This window comes from Salmo trutta, chromosome 5 (assembly GCF_901001165.1).
Source record: "Salmo trutta chromosome 5, fSalTru1.1, whole genome shotgun sequence".
Taxonomy (NCBI): Eukaryota; Metazoa; Chordata; class Actinopteri; order Salmoniformes; family Salmonidae; genus Salmo; species Salmo trutta.
In genome coordinates this window covers 64,439,589-64,460,502 of record NC_042961.1, presented here as the reverse complement: position 1 = coordinate 64,460,502, position 20,914 = coordinate 64,439,589, and the positions used below count along the sequence as shown (strand labels likewise).

General features: G+C 42.6%; 1 protein-coding gene across 1 annotated transcript; it reads left to right on the top strand.

Annotated features, from left to right (window-relative positions):
* Nucleotides 1–473: 473 nt before the first annotated feature.
* On the top strand, nt 474–20,038 carry LOC115194779 (butyrophilin subfamily 1 member A1-like). Its single transcript, XM_029754710.1, has 7 exons — nt 474–737; nt 14,403–14,759; nt 14,872–14,916; nt 18,709–18,987; nt 19,174–19,282; nt 19,558–19,578; nt 19,716–20,038. Exons 1-6 carry the CDS (start codon nt 665–667, stop codon nt 19,559–19,561), a joined length of 867 nt encoding a protein of 288 aa, XP_029610570.1. The 5' UTR covers nt 474–664; the 3' UTR covers nt 19,562–19,578; nt 19,716–20,038.
* Nucleotides 20,039–20,914: the final 876 nt, after the last annotated feature.

Here is a 20,914-nt window from a genome sequence, read left to right as displayed (position 1 = left end):
TCAGAGTAGCACAGAGGTTGTCATATGCTGAGGCAGTGAAGAAAGTAGAGGAAGATGGGTTAAGGGGAGGAGTGGTGAGAGTAGTAGAGATATACCAGTACAGAGGGATAGGGCAAAATGTGAAATACGTTTCAGTAAGATTGGATTTTTAGCATTTATAGCAATGTTTATCAACTGCACAGCAGGGATGGATCTGAAGTCTCAGGAAATAGAGGTTGTGGTGGCAGCTGCAGAGAGGTATTTGGGTGTGTGGGAGACTTGACAATAGAAAGAGTAACAGGGTGTGTTAAGTGCTGATGTCCCATCCTTTCAGGGTGATGGCATCAGGTAGGAATAAATACATTTAATTAGTGGAGTAGGGGGGTGTTAATTTTATTCTATATAATTTTTAAATTAGTGAGTATAGTGTTAGATGGTAGGGTATTTATTCAGTACATTTTTTCTTTTTCAAGTAAAGTATAAGGGAGTTGTACTCCAGGCTAGTAGGTGGCGGTAATGCAACAAATTGGATGCCAACCGCCGTTAAACCTCAGAAGAAGAAGATTGTTGGGAACGTCATTAGACGGAAGAGGAAGAACGTCATTATACTGAAGAGGAAGGAAAGTGTGTTTGAAACTAAAATCGCTAGTAACAACCTGCATCAAACGTAACATTGCTTGTCAAAATGGATATCATTTCTCGTTATGGTTTGCATTTATGCTGGCTTTGCTTCTGCTGTCTTTCTACAACATCCGAAGGTGGGTTGTTCACACCATCGCTTAGCTAGCTTCAGAAAGCTCAGCTACCTAGCTAGCTAAGTTAGCTAGTAAACCCAATGTAAGCTGGCTAGCAAAGATACATCCTGAAGTGATATAACGTTGTTAGCAATACGATGTTAAGTTATATGTTGTTATTCTCAACTTGCTATCATCTTAGATCATCCAGATGCAGGTTTATGTAGCTAACGTTAACTAGTTAACTGGGTCAGCATGTCATTACTTTAACTAGTTAACTGGGTCAGCATGTCATTACGTTAACTAGTTAACTGGTAATTTTGACATTATGGTCAACTGTGGTGCAGTGGTCTAAGGCATTTTATTTCAGTGCGTCACTACAGACCCTGGTTCGATTCCAGGCTGTATCACATCTGGCCGTGTTTAGGAGTTCCGTAGTGCACAATTGGCCCAGGGTTTGGCTATAAAGTTCCTATAAAGTGTACTACTGTTGGTTAGGCCGTCATTGTAAATAAGAATTTGTTCTTAATTAACTGACTTAAATAGAGGTTACAAAAAAATTGCAATTTCCAGTGACACAGTAGCCAGCTAGCTCTGCAGACCCTGTTCTACTTCAGTAGCCAGCTAGCTCTGCAGACCCTGTTCTACTACAGTAGCCAGCTAGCTCTGCAGACCCTGTTCTACTACAGTAGCCAGCTAGCTCTGCAGACCCTGTTCTACTTCAGTAGCCAGCTAGCTCTGCAGACCCTGTTCTACTTCAGTAGCCAGCTAGCTCTGCAGACCCTGTTCTACTTCAGTAGCCTGCTAGCTCTGCAGACCCTGTTCTACTTCAGTAGCCAGCTAGCTCTGCAGACCCTGTTCTACTTCAGTAGCCAGCTAGCTCTGCAGACCCTGTTCTACTTCAGTAGCCAGCTAGCTCTGCAGACCCTGTTCTACTTCTAGGAAACCTGCTGTTAATTGCATTTTGTTAAGTGATTCCGTTTTATTGATCAACGAACGTGAAATACACATTTTTTTATTATTTGTGTATGTCTTTTTTTCACCTTTATTTAACCAGGTAGGCCAGTTGAGAACAAGTTCTCATTTGCAACTGTGACCTGGCCAAGATGAAGCATAGCAGTTCGACACATACAACACAGAGTTACACATGGAATGAACAAAATATACAGTCAATAATACAGTAGAAAGAAAACAAAAAGTCTATATACAGTGAGTGCAAATTAGGTAAAATAAGGGAATTAAGGCAATAAATAGGCCATGGTGGCAAAGTAATTACAGTATGGCAATTAAACACTGGAATGGTGGATGTGCAACATATGAATGTGCAAGTAGAGATACTGGGGTGCAAAAGGAGCAGAATAAATAAATAAATACAGTATGGGGATGAGGTGGATAGATGGGCTGTATACAGATGGGCTATGGACAGGTGCAGTGATCTGTGAGCTGCTCTGACAGCTGGTGCTTAAAGCTAGTGAGGGAGATATGAGTCTCCAGCTTCAGAGATTTTTGCAGTTCATTCCAGTCATTGGCAGCAGAGAACTGGAAGGACAGACGACCAAAGGAGGAGTTGGCTTTGGGGGTGACCAGTGATATATACCTGCTGGAGCGCGTGCTACGAGTGGGTGCTGCTATGGTGACCAGTGAGCTGAGATAAGGTGGGGCTTTACCTAGCAGAGACTTGTAGATAACCTGTAGCCAGTGGGTTTGGCGACGAGTATGAAGTGAGGGCCAGCCAACGAGAGCATATAGGTTGCAGTGGTGGGTAGTGTATGGGGCTTTGGTGACAAAACGGATGGCACTGTGATAGACTGCATCCAGTTTGTTGAGTAGAGTGTTGGAGGCTATTTTATAGATGACATATGCCGAAGTCGAGGATCGGTAGGATGGTCAGTTTTACGAGGGTATGTTTGGCAGCATGAGTGAAGGATGCTTTGTTGCGAAATAGGAAGCCGATTCTAAATTTAATTTTGGATTGGAGATGCTTAATATGAGTCTGGAAGGAGAGTTTACCGTTTAGCCAGACACCCAGGTATTTGTAGTTGTCCACGTATTCTAAGTCAGAGTCGTCCAGAGTAGTGATGCTGGATGGGCGGGCAATGATCGGTTGAATAGCATGCATTTATTTATTTTTTGCGTTTTAAGAGCAGTTGGAGGCCACGGAAGGAGAGTTGTATGGCATTGAAGCTCGTCTGGAGGTTAGTTAAGTGTCCAAAGAAGGGCCAGATGTGTACGGAATGGTGTTGTCTGTTAGAGGTGGATCAGAGAATCACCAGCAACAAGAGCGACATCATTGATGTATACAGAGAAGAGAGTCGGCCCAAGAATTGAACACTGTGGCACCCCCATAGAGACTGCCAGAGGTCCGGACAATAGGCCCTCTGATTTGACACACTGAACTCTATCAGAGAAGTAGTTGGTGAACCAGGTGAGGCAATCATTTGAGAAACCAAGGGTGTTGAGTCTGTCAATAAGAATGTGGTGATTGACAGAGTCAAAAGCCTTGGCCAGGTCGATGAATACAGCTGCACAGTAATGTCTCTTATCGATGGCGGTTATGATATCGTTAAGAACCTTGAGCGTGGCTGAGGTTCACCCATGACCGGCTCTGAAACCAGATTGCATAGTGGAGAAGGTACGTTGTGATTCAAAATGGTCGGTAATCTGTTTGTTAACTTGGCTTTCGAAGACCTTAGAGATGCAGGGTAGGATAGATATAGGTCTGTAGCAGTTTGGGTCTAGAGTGTCTCCCCCTTTGAAGAGGGGGATGACCGCAGCAGCATTCCAATCTTTGGGAATCTCAGACGATACGAAAGAGAGGTTGAACAGGCTAGTAATAGGGGTTGCAACAATTTCGGCAGATGATTTTAGAAAGAGAGGGTCCAGATTGTCTAGCCCGGCTGATTTGTAGGGGTCCAGATTTTGCAGCTCTTTCAGAACATCAGCTATCTGGATATGGGTGTAGGGGTAGACAGGTGGAAAGCATGGCCAGCCGTAGAGATGCTTATTGAAATTCTCAATTATAGTGGATTTATCGGTTGTAACAGTGTTTCCTAGCCTCAGAGCAGTGGGTACCTGGGAGGAGGTGCTTTTATTCTCCATGGACTTTAGTGTCCCAGAACTTTTTAGAGTTTGTACTGCAGGATGCAAATGTCTGTTTAAAAAAGCTAAACTTAGCTTTCCTGACTGCCTGTGTATATATTAAAGAACAACCAGGCATCCTCTACTGTCGGGATGAGGTCAATGTCATTCCAGGATACCCCGGCCAGGTCGATTAGAAAGGCCTGCTCGCAGAAGTGTTTTAGGGAGCGTTTGACAGTGATGAGGGGTGGTCGTTTGATCGCAGACCCATTACGGATGCAGGCAATGAGGCAGTGATCGCTGAGATCTTGGTTGAAAACAGCAGAGGTGTATTTGGAGGGCGAGTTAGTTAGGATGATATCTATGAGGGTGCCCGTGTTTACGGATTTGGGATTATCGGAGTATTATGAGTGTGTCCTCATTGCACGTCTGTTATTTGATGTCGCACCTCAAATGATGAGCTAGTGGACTGAGACCAGATGGGGGGTGAAATAGGTGGTGACATGACAGTGTGTTATCAGAGGCCTGAGACCAGATGGGGGTGAAATAGGTGGTGACATGACAGTGTGTTATCAGAGGCCTGAGACCAGATTGGGGGGGGGGTGTAATAGGTGGTGACATGACAGTGTGTTATCAGAGGCCTGCGACCAGATGGGGGGTGTAATAGGTGGTGACATGACAGTGTGTTATCAGAGGACTGAGACCAGATGGGGGGGTGTAATAGGTGGTGACATGACAGTGTGTTATCAGAGGCCTGAGACAAGATGGTGAACTAAATGGAAGTCACAGTGTACATCCCACATAGCAGCCTATTCCCTATAAAGAGCACTACTGTTGACCAGGAGTCTGATCAGCAGCAGTTCACTATGTAGTTGACAGGGTGCGATGTGGGACACAGCCAGAGTGTTCTCTCATGACCTGTGCTCTCTGCTAACTAACTACACTGAACATATAAATGTGCTAACACATATAAATGTGCTAACCTCTGTATCTCTGACCTACACACAGTAGTGTCTACACATTAAACCTCTGTATCTCTGAACTACACACAGTAGTGTCTACACATTAGACCTCTGTATCTCTGATCAGTAGTATCAAATTGTATTTGTCACATTCTCCGAATACAACAGGTGTAGTAGACCACTGTTCCCCAGGCGGCGAAGACGTGGATGTTGATTAAGGCAGCCCCCTCCGCACCTCTCTGATTCATAGCGGTTAAATGTGGAAGACACATTTCAGTTGAATGCATTGTTGTACAACTGACTGGTATCCCCCTTTCCCTTACTGTGAAATGCTTACTTACAAGCCTTTAACCAAAAATGCAGTTCAAGAACTGCTAAATAAACTAAAGTTGAAAAAAATGATAAAGCAACACAATAAAATAACAATAACAAGCTATATACAGGGGGGTAGCGAGTAAATACGTGGGGGTACAGGTTAGTCGTAATTTGTACATGTAGGTAGGAATAATGCATAGATATTAAATGGTGAGTAGCAGCAGTGTAAAAACAAAGGGGGGGGTTGTCAATGTAAATAGTCCGGAATCTTGGTCCTAGTGATATACTGGGCGGTACGCACTACCCTCTGTAATGGCTTACGGTCAGATGCCAAGCAGTTAACATACCAGGTGCTGATGCAACCGGTCTGGATGCTCTCGATGGTGCAGCTGTAGAATTATCTTAGGATCTAGGGACCCATGCCAAATCTTTTCAGTCTCCTGAGAGGGAAAAGATGTAAATGGGGGCCTGTTCGGCCCGCCTTTCCCTGGGAGAGACACTGCCCGGTCTCTGACCTCCCTATAGGCTGTCTCATCGTTACCACTTGTGTCGTCAGCAAACTTGATGATGGTGTTGGAGTCGTGTTTGGCCACGCAGTCATGGGTGAACAGGGACTACAGGAGGGGACTAAGTACACACCTAGGGGGCCCAGTGTTGAGGATCAGCATGGAGGATGTATTGTTGTCTACCCTTACCACCTGGGGGTAGCCTATCAGGAAGTCCAGGATCCAGTTGCAGAGGGAGGTGTTTAGTCCTAGGGTCCTTAGCTTAGTGATGAGCTTTGTGGGCACTATGGTGTTGAACGCTGAGCTGTAGTCAATGAACAGCATTCTCACGTAGGTGTTTCTTTTCTCCAGGTGTGAAAGGGCAGTGTGGAGTGCAATTGAGATTGCGTCATCTGTGGATCTGTTGGGGCGGTATGTGAATTGGAGTGGGTCTAGGGTTTCCGGGATGATGGCGTTGATTGATGTGAGCCATGACCAGCCTTTCAAAGCACTTCATGGCTACTGACGTGAGTGCTACGGGGCGGTAAACATTTAGGCAGGTTGCTATTGTGGTCTGCTTGAAACATGTAGGTATTACAGACTCTGTCAGGGAGAGGTTGAAAATGTCAGTGAAGACACTTACCAGTTGGTCTGCGCATGCTTTGAGTACATGATCTGGTAATGCGTCTGGCCCCACGGCTTTGTGAATGTTTAAATATCTTGCTCACATCAGCTACAGAGAGCATAATCACAGTCGTCCAGACAGCTGGTGCTCTCATGCATGCTTCAGTGTTGCTTGCATCAAAGCAAGCAAAAAAGGCATTTAGCTCGTCTGGTAGGCTCGCGTCACTGGGCAGCTCGCGGCTGGGTCTCCCTTTGTAGTCTGTAATAGTTTGCAAGCCCTGCCACATCCTACGAGCGCCAAAGCCTGTGTAGTAGGATTCAATCTTAGTCCTGTATTGACGCTTTTGCCTGTTTGATGGTTCTTTTGAGGGCATAGCGGGATTTCTTATGTGCGTCCTGCTCCTTGAAATCGGCAGCTCTAGCCTTTAACTCGGTGCGGATGTAGCCTGTAATCCATGGCTTCTGGTTGGGATATGTACGTACGGTCACTATGTGGACGATGTCGTCGATGCACTTCTTGATGAAGCCGGTGACTGAGGTGGTATACTCCTCAATGCCATTGAATCAGTGTCTATACATCTGTTCTTTTGAGTTTTGATGTTGTATCTCTGACCAGTAGTATCAGGGTGTCTTTTCTTTAGATCCAGAATGGCTCTATCAGTATCTGGACAATATATTCTCTCATGTTTTTGGTTTTAATCTTGGTCGACTGAGTTATCTGTTCTTTCGACCTTTCAATTTCTCTGAATTTTAACGTGTGTGTGTGTGTGTGTGTGTGTGTGTGTGTGTGTTGGTGTGTGTGTTGGTGTGTGTGTGTGTATATATATATGACACCCTATGTGTTTTAATAAAATCAACTATAGGAATTGAGCTCGTCTGATGCTTTAACCTCTCTCAGGTATGTGGGACAAAATCGTCCCGCACTATTCAACAGCCAGGGAGAAATCAGAGCGCCAAATTTAAAACCACAAAATCTCATAATTCAAAGTTCTCAAACATAGGATTATATTACACCATTTTATAGATACACTTCTCCTGAATCGAACCACGTTGTCCGATTTCCAAAAGTCTTTACAGCGAAAGCAAAACATTAGATTATGTTAGGAGAGTACACAGCCATTTTCTAATCAACTAGCATGCATCACAAATACCCAAAACACAGCTAAATGAAGGACTAACCTTTGACAATCTTCATCAGATGACACTCCTAGGACATCATGTTACACAATACATGCATTTTTTGTTCTATCAAGTTCATATTTATATCCAAAAACAGCATTTTACAGTGGCGCGTGAAGTTCAGAAAATATTTAGCCTCCAAAACTGCCGGTGAATCAGCGCTACAATTTACAAAAATACTATTCAAAAACCTTGATAAAATATTAAACTGTCATTCAAAGAATTATAGATTAACATCTACTGAAAGAATGTAACCGCATTGCCAGATTTCAAAATAACTTTACTGGGAAATCACACTTTGCAATAATCTGAGTACTGTGCTAGGCGATACACTAGCCGCCATGTTGGAGTCATCTAAAATATTAAATGGCATTAGAAATATTCACTTACCTTTGATCTTCATCAGAAGGCACTTCCAGAAATCCCAGGTATTCAACAAATGTTGTTTTGTTCGATAAAATCCATAATTTATGTGCAAATAGCGCCTTGTTGTTCGCGCGTTCAGTAAGCTACTCAAAATGTCGTAAGTGCGCCGAAAATGTGACTATGAAAGCTTTTATTTTTTTTATTTACGTTCGTTCAAACATGTCAAACGTTGTAAAACATCAATCTTTAGGGCCTTTAGAACGTGAAGATTCAGTAATATTTCAACCGGACGGTTCCTGTGTCTTGAAAAAACTTTTTGGAACGTGGAGCTACCTCTCGCGTGAATGCGCGTCTCCTCCCCGGGGTCACCAGCTTCTCAGCCTTCTCATTCAGTCTCTGTTCATCGTAGACGCTTCAAACAACTTTCTAAAGACTGTTGACATGTAGTGGAAGCCTTAGGAAGTGCAAAATGAACCCTAACTCACTGTGTGTTCGATTGCCAATGACTTGAAAGGACTACAAGCACCAGAATTCTCACTTCCTGCTTAGATTTTTCTCAGGTTTTTGTCTGCAATATGAGTTCTGTTATACTCACAGACACCATTCAAACAGTTTTAGAAACTTTAGAGTTTTCTTTCCAAATCTACTAATATATATATATATATATATTTTCCAGTTCCTGGGCCCGAGTAGTAGGCCGTTTCATTTGGGTACGTTTTTCATCCGGCCGTGAAAATACTGCCCCCTACCCTAGAGAGGTTAAGGTTACGATTTAACGCCTCAAGAAGGCTTTAGAAGAAAAAAAAACTTGACCTGACCATTCTCCTCCTAGTGGCTATCACATATTCTGCCATTCCTCTCCTGAAGTTGCCGGTAATGGGCTACACTATGAGTTGGCAACCTTTCATGTGGAATGCCAATTTATCTTACCATTTCTACCCATCTGCCAGTTCTGGTTTTCATTTATAATAGCGTCTTCATATCTCTTTGTCAAAATGATAAAAACCTAAAAAGTAACTTCTATTACCATTTCCAATTATTGTAAAATAACCAACAAATAAAAACATTGCAACCCACAGGTAGAAAATATCCTGATAAAAATAAATATCCTATAAATCACATTGGCTTCGCCTGTCTGCAATGAACTTAAAACATTGTATCAACTATTCAAAATCTAATTTTATTGGTCACAAACACATGGTTAGCAGATGTTAATGCGAGTGTAGCGAAATGCTTGTGCTTCTAGTTCCGACATTGCAGTAATATCTAACAACTACCAATACACACACATCTAAAGGGGTGAATGAGAATATGTACATATAAGTATATGGATAGGCGATGGCCGAGCGGCATAGGAAAGATGCAGTAGATGGTATAAAATGTGATATGAGTAATGAAAACATGATGTAAACATTATTAATATTATTATTGTATAAAGTGATTAGTGATCCATTTATTAGTGTCCAGTGATTGGGTCTCAATGTAGGCAGCAGCCTCTCTGAGTTAGTGATTGCTGTTTAGCAGTCCGATGGCCTTGAGATAGAAGCTGTTCTTCAGTCTCTCGGTCCCAGCTTTGATGCACCTGTACTCGCCTTCTGGATGATAGCGGGGTGAACAGGCAGTGGCTCGGGTGGTTGTTGTCCTTGATGATCTTTTTGGCCTTCCTGTGACATCGGGTGGTATAAGTGTCCTGAAGGGCAGGTAGTTTGCCCCTGGAAGTTTGCCCCCACACCACCCTCTGGAGAGCCTTGCGGTTGAGCGTGGTGTAGTTGCCGTACCAGGCTGTGATGCAGCCCAACAGGGTCCGTCCCGACGCTTGCGCTAGTGAACATGCAACATTGTATAAATATTCTGGGCAGTTTCCCACGCCAGTGAGCTCGGGACAGACACAGCTATTGGCTATTTGTTGCCGACTCCTCCTCGTGTAGCCGATTAACGTCAACTTCCGTAGAATCAGAATCTGCGAAAGCCAGCAGGAGGATGGTCGGGTCAGATTTTGTATAATTTCTTTTCTGGTTACCTTGAGCTCCCTCAAGTAATTTGTCATCAAACAGCATAATACAAGCATATAGTTGGTTTTATTCAAAAATATGAAAAAAATATAGGTGTCTATATATGGAAAAAATGTTTAAGAACAGTCGACTATCGGTTTTTATTTTACCTTTATTTAACAAGGCAAGTCAGTTAAGAACAAATTCTTATTTTCAATGACGGCCTAGGAACAGTGGGTTAACTGCCTTGTTGAGGGGCAGAACGACAGATTTTTTACCTTGTCAGCTCGGGGATTCGATCTTGCAACCTTCCGGTTACTAGTCCAACGCTCTAACCACTAGGCTACCTGCCGCCCCTTGACCAAACTTTTTATCCACTTGTAATAGGTTTATGCATTGTGTGACTTTTAAACTGTATTTTTGTTTACAAAATGTGCTAACATAGGTACACATAATCCATGGTATACAAGGATGTACCTTTATTCTCTTGGGGCATTCACTGGGACCTCTTCGTCTGCAGACAGGCTTTTCACAGCTCTCTGTATCTGAGGACAGACTTCACTAAGAAACATACTGCATTATACTGTAATTAGACAGCCCTGAATATTATGTTGATATACAGTTGAAGTCGGAAGTTTACATACACTTACGTTGGAGTCATTGAAACTCGTTTTTCAACCACTCCACAAATTTCTTGTTAACAAACTATAGTTTTTGCAAGTCGGTTAGGACATCTACTTTGTGCATGACACAAGTAATTTTTCCAACAATTGTTTACAGACAGATTATTTCACTTATTCACTGTGTCACAATTCCAGTGGGTCAGAAGTTTACATACACTAAGTTGACTGTGCCTTTAAACAGCTTGGAAAATTCCAGAAAATGATGTCATGGCTTTAGAACCTTCTGATAGGCTAATTGATGTCATTTGAGTCAGTTGAAGGTGTACCTGTGGATGTATTTCAAGGCCTACCTTCAAACTCAGTGCCTCTTTGTTTGACATCATGGGAAAATCAAAAGAAATCAGCCAAGACCTCAGATAAAAAATTGTAGACCTCCACAAGTCTGGTTCATCCTTGGGAGCAATTTCCAAATGCCTGAAGGTACCACGTTCATCTGTACAAACAATAGTACGCAAGTATAAACACCTTGGGACCACACAGCCGTCATACCGCTCAGGAAGGAGATGCGTTCTGTCTCCTAGAGATGAACGTACTTTGGTGCGAAAAGTGCAAATCAATCCCAGAACAGCAGCAAAGGACCTTGTGAAGATGCTGGAGGAAACAGGTACAAAAGTATCTATATCCACAGTAAAACTAGTCCTATATCGACATGACCTGAAAGGCTGCTCAGCAAGGAAGAAGCCACTGCTCCAAAACTGCCATAAAAAAGCCAGACTACGGTTTGCAACTGCACATGGTAACAAAGAATGTACTTTTTGGAGAAATTTCCTCTGGTCTGATGAAACAAAATGGAATAACTGTTTAGCCATAATGACCATCGTTATGCTTGGAGGATAAAGGGGGACGCTTGCAAGCCGAAGAACACCATCCCAACCATGAAGCACGGGGGAGGCAGCATCATGTTGTGGGGGTGCTTTGCTGCAGGAGGGACTGGTGCACTTCACAAAATAGATGGCATCATAAGGACGGACAATTATGTGGATATATTGAAGCAACATCTCAAGACATCAGTTAGGAAGTTGAAGCTTGGTCGCAAATGGGTATTTCAAATGGACAATGACCTCAAGCATACGTCCAAAGTTGTGTCAAAATGGCTTAAGGACAACAACGTCAAGGTATTTGAATGGCCATCACAAAGCCCTGACCTCAACCCTGTAGAACATTTGTGGGCAGAAAAAGCGTGTGCAAGCAAGGAGTCCTGCAAACCTGACTCAGTTACACCAGCTCTGTCAGGAGGAATGGGCCAAAATTCACCCAATTTATTGTGGGAAGCTTGTGGAAGGCTACCCAAAACGTTTGACCCAAGTTAAACAATTTAAAGGCAATGCTACCAAATACTAATTGAGTGTATGTAAACTTCTGACCCACTGGGAATGTGATGAAAGAAATAAAAGCTGAAATAAATCAAAGCTGAAATAAATCATTCTCTCTACTATTATTCTGACATTTCAGATTCATAAAATAAAGTGGTGATCCTAACTGACCTAAGACAGGGAATTTTTACTAGGATTAAATGTCAGGAATTGTGAAAAACTGAGTTTTTAAATGTATTTGTCTAAGGTGTATGTTAACTTCTGACTTAAACTGAGGGCAGAGCGATAGTTGTTCTCGCTAGGGACTGGAACTGGAGAATCTATTCATAATGTTCATAACATATTTACTTGAATCGGTTCTCCCACTGCCTCCGAACTCTGGTTCGTTAGAGAAACAAAAAAATTGGCAATCTTCCAGAAGTTTCCGTTGGTAGCAAAACGCAGCCAGCCATGTAGACGATTTTGGAGGACTTTTACCAGACTGACTGGTCTTCCAACCTGGTGCCTGGTGCGTTTGTGACTCAACTGAAAAATATGCACACTGTCTTATTAAAACACAATTGAGGGAATTGATATTTATTTGAGTCAGAAAAAGGATACTCATATGATAGGTAAGATATATAAGGTAAGATAGACAAACCTTGCCAACTGACGACAAAAATAGAAAGAAAATACAAACTATTGGAACACAGACTTCAAAATATCTGATATTGGCACAAGAGGGAGGGAGTGTTGGAACATAACTAACAAAAATGTACGCTTAATCCAGTATGAACTAATGTATAGAATGTATTATATGATACACAATTCAAAATGTTTACAGCACAATGGCAGTCATGTCTTACGTGTAAAACTAATAATGACTAAATAATGAATCCCTTCTGGAAGTTATGGGCGGAGTTAGAAAGTTGGCCTGCAGAAGTTTTATGAGGAAGATGTTGAGAGAGAGTTTATTTGCTGTCAGCTGGAGTAATAAAGGCCTAGTTCACTGATTTGTAGAAGGAAAAAAACAACGACCGACTGGAGTAGAAGGTAACATGATGTATCTAATTTAAAACATTTGGGCGAGAAACAGAGAGAAACAGATTAGTGCAGTTTTGAGGCCACATGTGTTACAAGCAGTGGCGATTTTAGCATGGAAATCTTGGTGGGGCAAAAACAATATAATTAAGAGGTTAAAAAATAGACCAAATTATTAGTGTGTGGCACATGGGCTGCTAACAGCTAACAGCTACCAACATACATACACTTAGTATTACTTTCTTAGCTACAGTATACATATCTCCCTGGCATCTTTTATGCAGCAGCATATAATACATTTTGGACTCCCCTTGTTGGGCTGTGCTCACTTGAACAGGAAGGTGGCGTGGCGGTCCTTCGTGGGCAAATGTTGTCATCATTTTGTCAACAAAGTCTGGTATTCTCTGGATTTGGAGGCTTTATTAACTCAATGATGTTTGTATTTATTTTTGACATTGTGTGCAAACTGATATGTGACACATTAATGCCAAAATAACATGCAAAACAACAACAGAAAATGAGAGAGAGCCCCATCTGCCCTGAATGACGGGTCACCACTGGTTACAAGCACTGGAAAACTCCAAGGTATGAGGGATGTTGTTGTGAGACAAACGGGATGGGTGTAGTGGTAGTGGTGGTAGTGGTAGTGGTGGTAGTAGTAGTAGGTATAGATGAGGTGGGGACATGCAGATCTTAGCAGGTGTGATGTCATTGATGTTTGTTGAAATTTCTCTCAATAATCCACCACCGATTTTCAGATCAAATGAACATTGGCATCAGGAAGTAGCATTAGCCACCCTAGCACGGTGGTGGGAATTATTTATTTTGACAGTACACGTTTTTTCACCGAGCCATTAAAATCTCGTTAAGGAGAAAACTAACACCTTCGCATCCTGATTAGAGGATGTTTGATGTATGAACCTGTCGCGGGTGGACAAGCGTATTACCGGCTGGTCTGACTGCGTTCCCACCTAGAGGTAATACGAGATCAGGAAGAACTAAACCCTCTATGGTTCTTGGCGCAAGGAAAGTTTGTCAGTGTTCAGAATCATTCTGTTTTGATCGGAGTGATTGTTGAGGTTTATCTAACAAATGTAGACGTTAATGCTGTAACTAGTTGTATGTTGTAGTGAAAATCAAGCCCTGTGCTTTAGCTGTCACCCTGATATTCGCTACATCCTTCGCTGTGTCCCGGTGTTGTGCTGCCAGCTTGCCGTTCATGCTCCATATGTTTTGGTAAGGAAAATAAGTTGGAAAAAGTTAATGGCGGCGACATAATGATTTCACTTATTTTTTATTTTATGAGTTTCCAATTGTCTTGAATGCAGCAGTATATACCTACAGCATGTATATACATACAACGTGCATGTCACTGACATCCAGATGGTGAATACTGTAATTATTTCTCCCTTCAATATAAACAACTTCTTGTTTTTACATTTCACTATCGCCCAGCTGTTGAATCTGTTCTAATTTGGTGTTCATTCTCCAGGGATCAGTCTGCTCTGTTGGGTAAAGTAGTAGTATTTTGTGAGCACGTGAGTCTGTTCATGACAAATACAAAATTTGCTACTAAGTACTAAACTCTACTATATTACCATACTAAACTTCTTTTGAAAAGTTTTATACAACATTTAGACTATTTGGTCTTAAAGATATTCACTCTGATTTTGATTTTTCAGTTCAGGTTCAGGTTGTTGCTCCAATGACCAGGGTTCATGCCGTAGCGGGTGGTGATGTCATCCTTCCTTGTTTCCTGAAACCCACTATGAATGCTGCGAGTCACACAGTGGAGTGGCTCAGACCAGACTTGAAGCCAAAAGAGGCGCATTGTTACCGCGACCATCGTGACTCTGAAGAGGACCAGAATCCTTCCTACAAGAGAAGGACGTCACTGTTTAAAGAAGAACTGAAGAATGGAAACGTCTCATTGAAACTAACAGGAGTTACTCTCTCTGATGCTGGAAACTACACCTGCTTCATTCCAACAGTGAGCAGGACTCAGAGACCTGTCGTTCAACTCCTGGTCGGTGAGTCATGTAAATACTAGTGTACACATCAGATGTTATTTTCTCTGTCAAGTACAATGTCTAATCCTTAATTTATATAAATATCGCAAATAAATAAATCTATTTTTCATAGATCAAAAAAACCATTCTTCTCTCCCAAGACAACCACCACGAGCAAGTGAGTTAGATCATTGTTACATCTATGTTATGGTTATTGCTTTAAAGGCTGAATCATTTTAGACTCAAAACCCAATTAAGAAATATTAACTAACGTAGGTAAGATGATGCATATTTTTTTCCTGATTAACCTCACTAGGGTAGGGGGCACTATTTTCACCTCCAGATGTAAAGCGTGCCCAAAGTAAACAGCCTGTTACTCAGGCCCAGAAGCTAGGATATGCATATATCTGGTAACTGTTTGTAATGTTTTGTGTGCTGGGTGCTGTACTCAGATAATCGCATGGTTTCGCCTTTTTGAAATCTGACACCGCGGTTGGATTAACAATAAGTTAATCTTTAAGCCGATGTATAACACTTGTCTGTTTTATGAATTTTTATTATGAGTATTTCTGTTTTTGAATTTGGCGCTCTGCAATTTCACCGGATGTTGGCCAGGTGGGATGGTAGCATCCCACATACCCATAAGAAGTTAAAGAAGCAATAAAACTAGCCTTCTTTAGACTAGTTGAGTATCTGGAGCATCAGCATTTGTGGGTTCAATTACACGGCTCAAAATGGCCAGAAACAAAGCACTTTCTTCTGAAACTTGTTCTGAGAAATGAAGGCTATTCCATGCAAGAAATTTCCAAGAAACTGAAGATCTCGTACAACGCTGTGTACTACTCCCTTCACAGAACAGCGCAAATTGGCTCTAACCAGAATAGAAAGAGTGGGAGGCCCTGGTGCACAACTGAGGAAGAGGGCAAGTACATTAGAGTGTCTAGTTTGAGAAACAGACGCCTCACAAGTCCTCAACTGGCAGCTTCATAAAATAATACCCAGAAAACACCAGTCTCAACGTCAACAGTGAAGGGGTGACTCTAGATGCTGGCCTTCTAGGCAGAGCTCCTCTGTTCAGTGTCTGTGTGCTTTTGCCCATATTAATCTTTTCTTTTTATTGGCCAGTCTGAGATATGGCTTTTTCTTTGCATGGTCTTGTAGCGGATACGAGCTTCAACTGGAAGCCAGTGGAGAGAGCGGAGGAGCGAGGTGGCGTGAGAGAACTTGGGAAGGTTGAACACCAGACGGGCTGCGGCGTTCTGGATGAGTTGTAGGGGTTTAACCTCTAGGGCCTATGTGGGACGCAAGCGTGCCACCCCTGGTACACCCTATCAACAACAGGTGTAATATCAAGAGCGGCAAATTTGAAACCAATTAAATGTCAAAATTCAAATTTTTCAAACATACAACTATTTTACACCATTTAAAAGATAAACATCTCCTTAATCTAACCACGTTGTCCGATTTCAAAAAGGCTTTACGGCGAAAGCATAAAGTTAGATTATGTTAGGAGAGTACATTGACAATAGCTGTGTGTAATGTTTTGTCAATTCAAAGACAGGCGTCACGAAAATCAGCTAAAATTATGCACTAACCTTTGACAATCTCCATCAGATGACACTCCTAGGACATTATGTTAGACAATACATGCATTTTTAGTTCTATCAAGTTCATATTTATATCCAAAAACAGCGTTTTACTATGGTGTTGATGTTCAGGAAATCGTTTTCCTCCAATAACCGCCAGTCAAGTCAGCACAACAAATTAAATAATTAATATTCGAAAACATTGGTAAAATATTATATTGTCATTCAAAGAATTATAGATTTACATCTCTTGAACGCAACCGGCTTGCCAGATTTAAAAATAACTTTACTGGGAAATCACACTTTGCAATAATCTGAGCACTGCGCCCAGAAAAATACGCGTTGCGATACAGACTAACCGCCATGTTGGAGAGATCTAAAATCGAAAATACTATGTAAATAATCCATTACCTTTTGATTCTCTTCATCAGATGTCACTTCCAGGAATCCCAGGTCCATAACGAATGTAGTTTTGTTCGAAAAAGCTCATCATTTATGTCCAAAAAGCTCTGTGTTGTTAGCACATGATCTATGCCGGCCGGACTTCACTTCATGAACGAGGGGGGAAAAAATATTTACGTTCGTTCAAACATGTCAAACGTTGTATAGCATAAATCATTAGTGCCTTTTTTAACCAGAACATGAATAATATTCAAGGCGGACGAATGCATTCTCTTTTAAAACGTATTGGAACGAGGGTACCCAACATGACCTCGCACGCCAGAGTCTAATCGGCCATCACCGTTCCATGGCTCTTGTTCGGTCAGATCTCACAGTAGAAGACTCAAAACACTTTGTAAAGACTGGTGACATCTAGTGGAAGCCATAGGAAGTGCTCAACGATTAATAAGCCCCTGTGTGTTTCAATGGCATAGGCTTAAAGGTAATTCAACACATCAGGTATCCACTTCCTGTCAGAATTTGTCTCAGGGTTTTGACTGCCATATGAGTTCTGTTATACTTACAGACACCATTCAAACAGTTTTAGAAAATTCAGAGTGTTTTCTATCCAAACCTGAACAATAATATGCATATTCTAGCTTCTGAGTTGGTGTAGGAGGCATTTAAAAATGGGCACATATTTTTTTCAAAATTCTCAATACTGCCCCCTAGCCCCAAGAGGTTAATGGCACAGGCAAGGAGCCCAGCGAGTTGCAGTAATCCAGACGGGAGATGACAAGTGCCTGGATTAGGACCTGCGCCGCTTCCTGTGTGAGGCAGTGTCGTACTCTGCGAATGTTGTAGAGCATGAACCTACAGGATCGGGTCACCGCCTTGATGTTAGCGGAGAACGACAGGGTGTTGTCCAGGGTCACGCCAAGGTTCTTAGCACTCTGGGAGGAGGACACAATGGAGTTGTCAACCGTGATGGCGAGATCATGGAACGGGCAGTCCTTCCCCGGGAGGAAGAGCAGCTCCGTCTTGCCGAGGTTCAGCTTGAGGTGGTGATCCGTCATCCACACTGATATGTCTGCCAGACATGCAGAGATGCGATTCGCCACCTGGTTATCAGAAGGGGGAAAGGAGAAGATTAATTGTGTGTCGTCTGCATAGCAATGATAGGAGAGACCATTTGAGGATATGACAGAGCCAAGTGACTTGGTGTATAGCGAGAATAGGAGAGGGCCTAGAACAGAGCCCTGGGGTGAGAGCACGTGGTGCGGAGACAGATTCTCGCCACGCCACCTGGTATGAGCGACCTGTCAGGTAGGACGCAATCCAAGCGTGGGCCGCGCCGGAGATGCCCAACTCGGAGAGGGTGGAGAGGAGGATCTGATGGTTCCCAGTATCGAAGGCAGCAGATAGGTCTAGAAGGATGAGAGCAGAGGAGAGAGAGTTAGCTTTAGCAGTGCGGAGAGCCTCCGTGACACAGAGAAGAGCAGTCCTAGTTGAATAACCAGTTGAATGCAACACAGGTCACGTTAGATAACTACACATGGTTGATGATATTACTAGTTTAACTAGTGATTATGTGAAGATTGATAGTTTTTTTATAAGATAAGTTTAATGCTAGCTAGCAACTTACCTCGGCTTCTTGCTGCCCTTGCGTAACAGGTAGTCAGTCTGCCACGCAGGCTCCTCATGGAGTGCAATGTAAGGCAGGTGGTTAGAGTGTTGGCGGAAGGTTGCAAAAACAAATCCCCGAGGTAAAAATCTGTTCTGCCCCTGAACAAGGCAGTTAACCCCCGTTCCTAGGCCGTCATTGAAAATAATGTGTTCTCAATCTGACTTGCCTAGTTAAATAAAGGTGCAAAAAAATACCGATTACCGATTGTCATGAAAACTTGAAATCGGCCCTAATTAATCAGCCATTCCGATTAATCGGTCGACCTCTAATATTCATAACAGGAATCTCACCTCTGTGTTAACTTTAATCTTTGCAGGCCCTAGATCTCTGCCAGTCCTCTCTATTGAAGGAACTAATGGTAGTGGGCTGGTCCTGAGGTGTGAGTCCGAAGGCTGGTACCCTGAACCTGAGCTGGAGTGGTTTGACAACAATGGAGCCATCCTCCCTGCTACTGGACCTACAGAGACCGAGACTGACACCGAGGGTTTCTACACTGTGAGACGAAATGTCACCATACAACAGACTGACAACAACTGGTTCACCTGTAGAGTTCAACAGCAGAACATCACCAGAACGAAGCAGATTCGCATTCCTGGTGAGGGATCTGTTTTGAAAAGATTATTGAATTTACAATTGGAAGTTTTTGAAAATGTTTTATGAAATTATTATTTTGTTTGCACCACGCTGCCAATGTTCTTTCATAGATTAGCAATCTGGAGGTCCAAACCAATCAATTGGTATGATAGTATGTAATGGGTTCTACATGGCTTCTGTGTTTCAGATGATGTCTTTCCCAAGCCGTGCCAGTCCTACTGGACAGTTGGGCTTTGTCTGGCAGTGGGAGCTGCAGTGGGAGCTGCAGTGGGAGCTGCAGTAGCCGCGCCAATGGGGTATGTGGTTGGAAATCGACGAAACTTCAATGTGTGACAGGTGAGGCGATCTCTAACCGTTCAGAGATGTTCCAATGCTTTCGTCACAATATTGTGAGCTTTAGTTCAATCACTCCACCTTAATTACCTCTATTCTATTACAAACAGATTTGTAAAATCACTCCTCCCCAACTCAATAGCTTTTCAGTGTTGGGACTGTCTACATTTAATTCAGGTGGGCTGTATATGTGTGTTTGCAAGGCTCCCGGGTTCTTAATCTCTGTCTGTACTTGTAGGTGAAACCGAAAATCCATCAGGTATGTGTGCGATGTGCCCAACATATTGATAGTTCAAATATCAAAATATTTAACATATTGATGTAGAAAGCTGACTGTACATTTTAAGTTTGCGCTAACTGGCCTTTTCTTAATCACCCTCTCGTTCTATTATGCAGTGCTGTTGAAAGGGAACTCCTCAGGAGAGCTCAATTGAATGAGATGAGACTCGAGGCAGGAGAGACACTGATGCCAGCAGCCCTCCTGTTTCCGTCCCACTTCGCACCTTTTCCCTGTCGGACTTGAGATTCGAACCGGTGACCCGTCGAAGCACAGATCTGGGGAAGGGTATCATGAAAAACAAGATTCTCTGGTCTGATGAAACCAAGATTGAACTGTCACAGATTATGTCGTGGTGTTGCAGAGAGGAGGACCAAAATGCAGCAGGTTTGTGGATACTCATGCTTTTAATGGTAAAACAAAACGGCATCCACAGGAAAAACAAAATAATAGACAGTACTCACGACACGAACAGTTTTGCAGGCTCACAAACGCAGTGCAAAAACAACTACCCACAAAACCAAGTGATAAACATACTCCTACATATGACTCCCAATCAGGAACAACGATCCCCAGCTGTTCCTGATCAGGAGTCACAAGACCAACACAGAACATTCACACACACAAGACTGCCACGTCCTGACCCCAAAACTACTACAACAACTCCATCTGCTGGTCAGGACGTGACATGAACTCTTTGGCCTGAATGCCAAGCGTCACGTCTGGAGGAAACCAGGCACCATCCCTACGGTGAAGCATGGTGGTGGCAGCATCATGCTGTGGGGATGATTTCAGCGACAGGGAGAATAGTCAGGATAGAGGGAAAGATGAACAGATCAAAGTACAGAGGTCTTTGATTAAAAACCTGTTCCAGAGCGCTCAGGACCTCAGAACAATCATATTGAAGTCATTTCTAATTTGTAACTAAGGACAGTATAACAACGTAACTGTAACGTAACCTCATCCCCATATTATTACTTACACTCTTGCTCTTTTGCACCCCAGTATCTCTACTAGCATATCATCATCTGCACATCCATCACTCCAGTGTTAATGCTAAATTGTAATTATTTCACCTCTATGGCCTATTTCTTGCCTTACCTCCCTACTCTTCTACATTTGCACACACTGTACATAGATTTTTCTATTGTGTTATTGACTGTACATTTTGTTTATGTTTAGCTCTGTGTTGTTGTTTTTGTCGCACTGCTTTGCTTTATCTTGGCCAGGCCAGAGCGCTCAGGACCTCAGAACAATCATGTCGAAGTCATTACTAATTTGTGATGTAACATTTCCTATCAAACGACCATTGGTATGT

Bases quoted from the DNA above. Each gene is read 5' to 3' on its own strand.
- LOC115194779 (XM_029754710.1), top strand. From the start codon at position 665: ATGGATATCATTTCTCGTTATGGTTTGCATTTATGCTGGCTTTGCTTC. The intron at 738-14,402 runs GTGGGTTGTTCA...ACTCTGATTTTG, and splicing joins TCTTTCTACAACATCCGAAG to ATTTTTCAGTTCAGGTTCAG. The intron at 14,917-18,708 runs GTGAGTTAGATC...TAATCTTTGCAG, and splicing joins AAGACAACCACCACGAGCAA to GCCCTAGATCTCTGCCAGTC.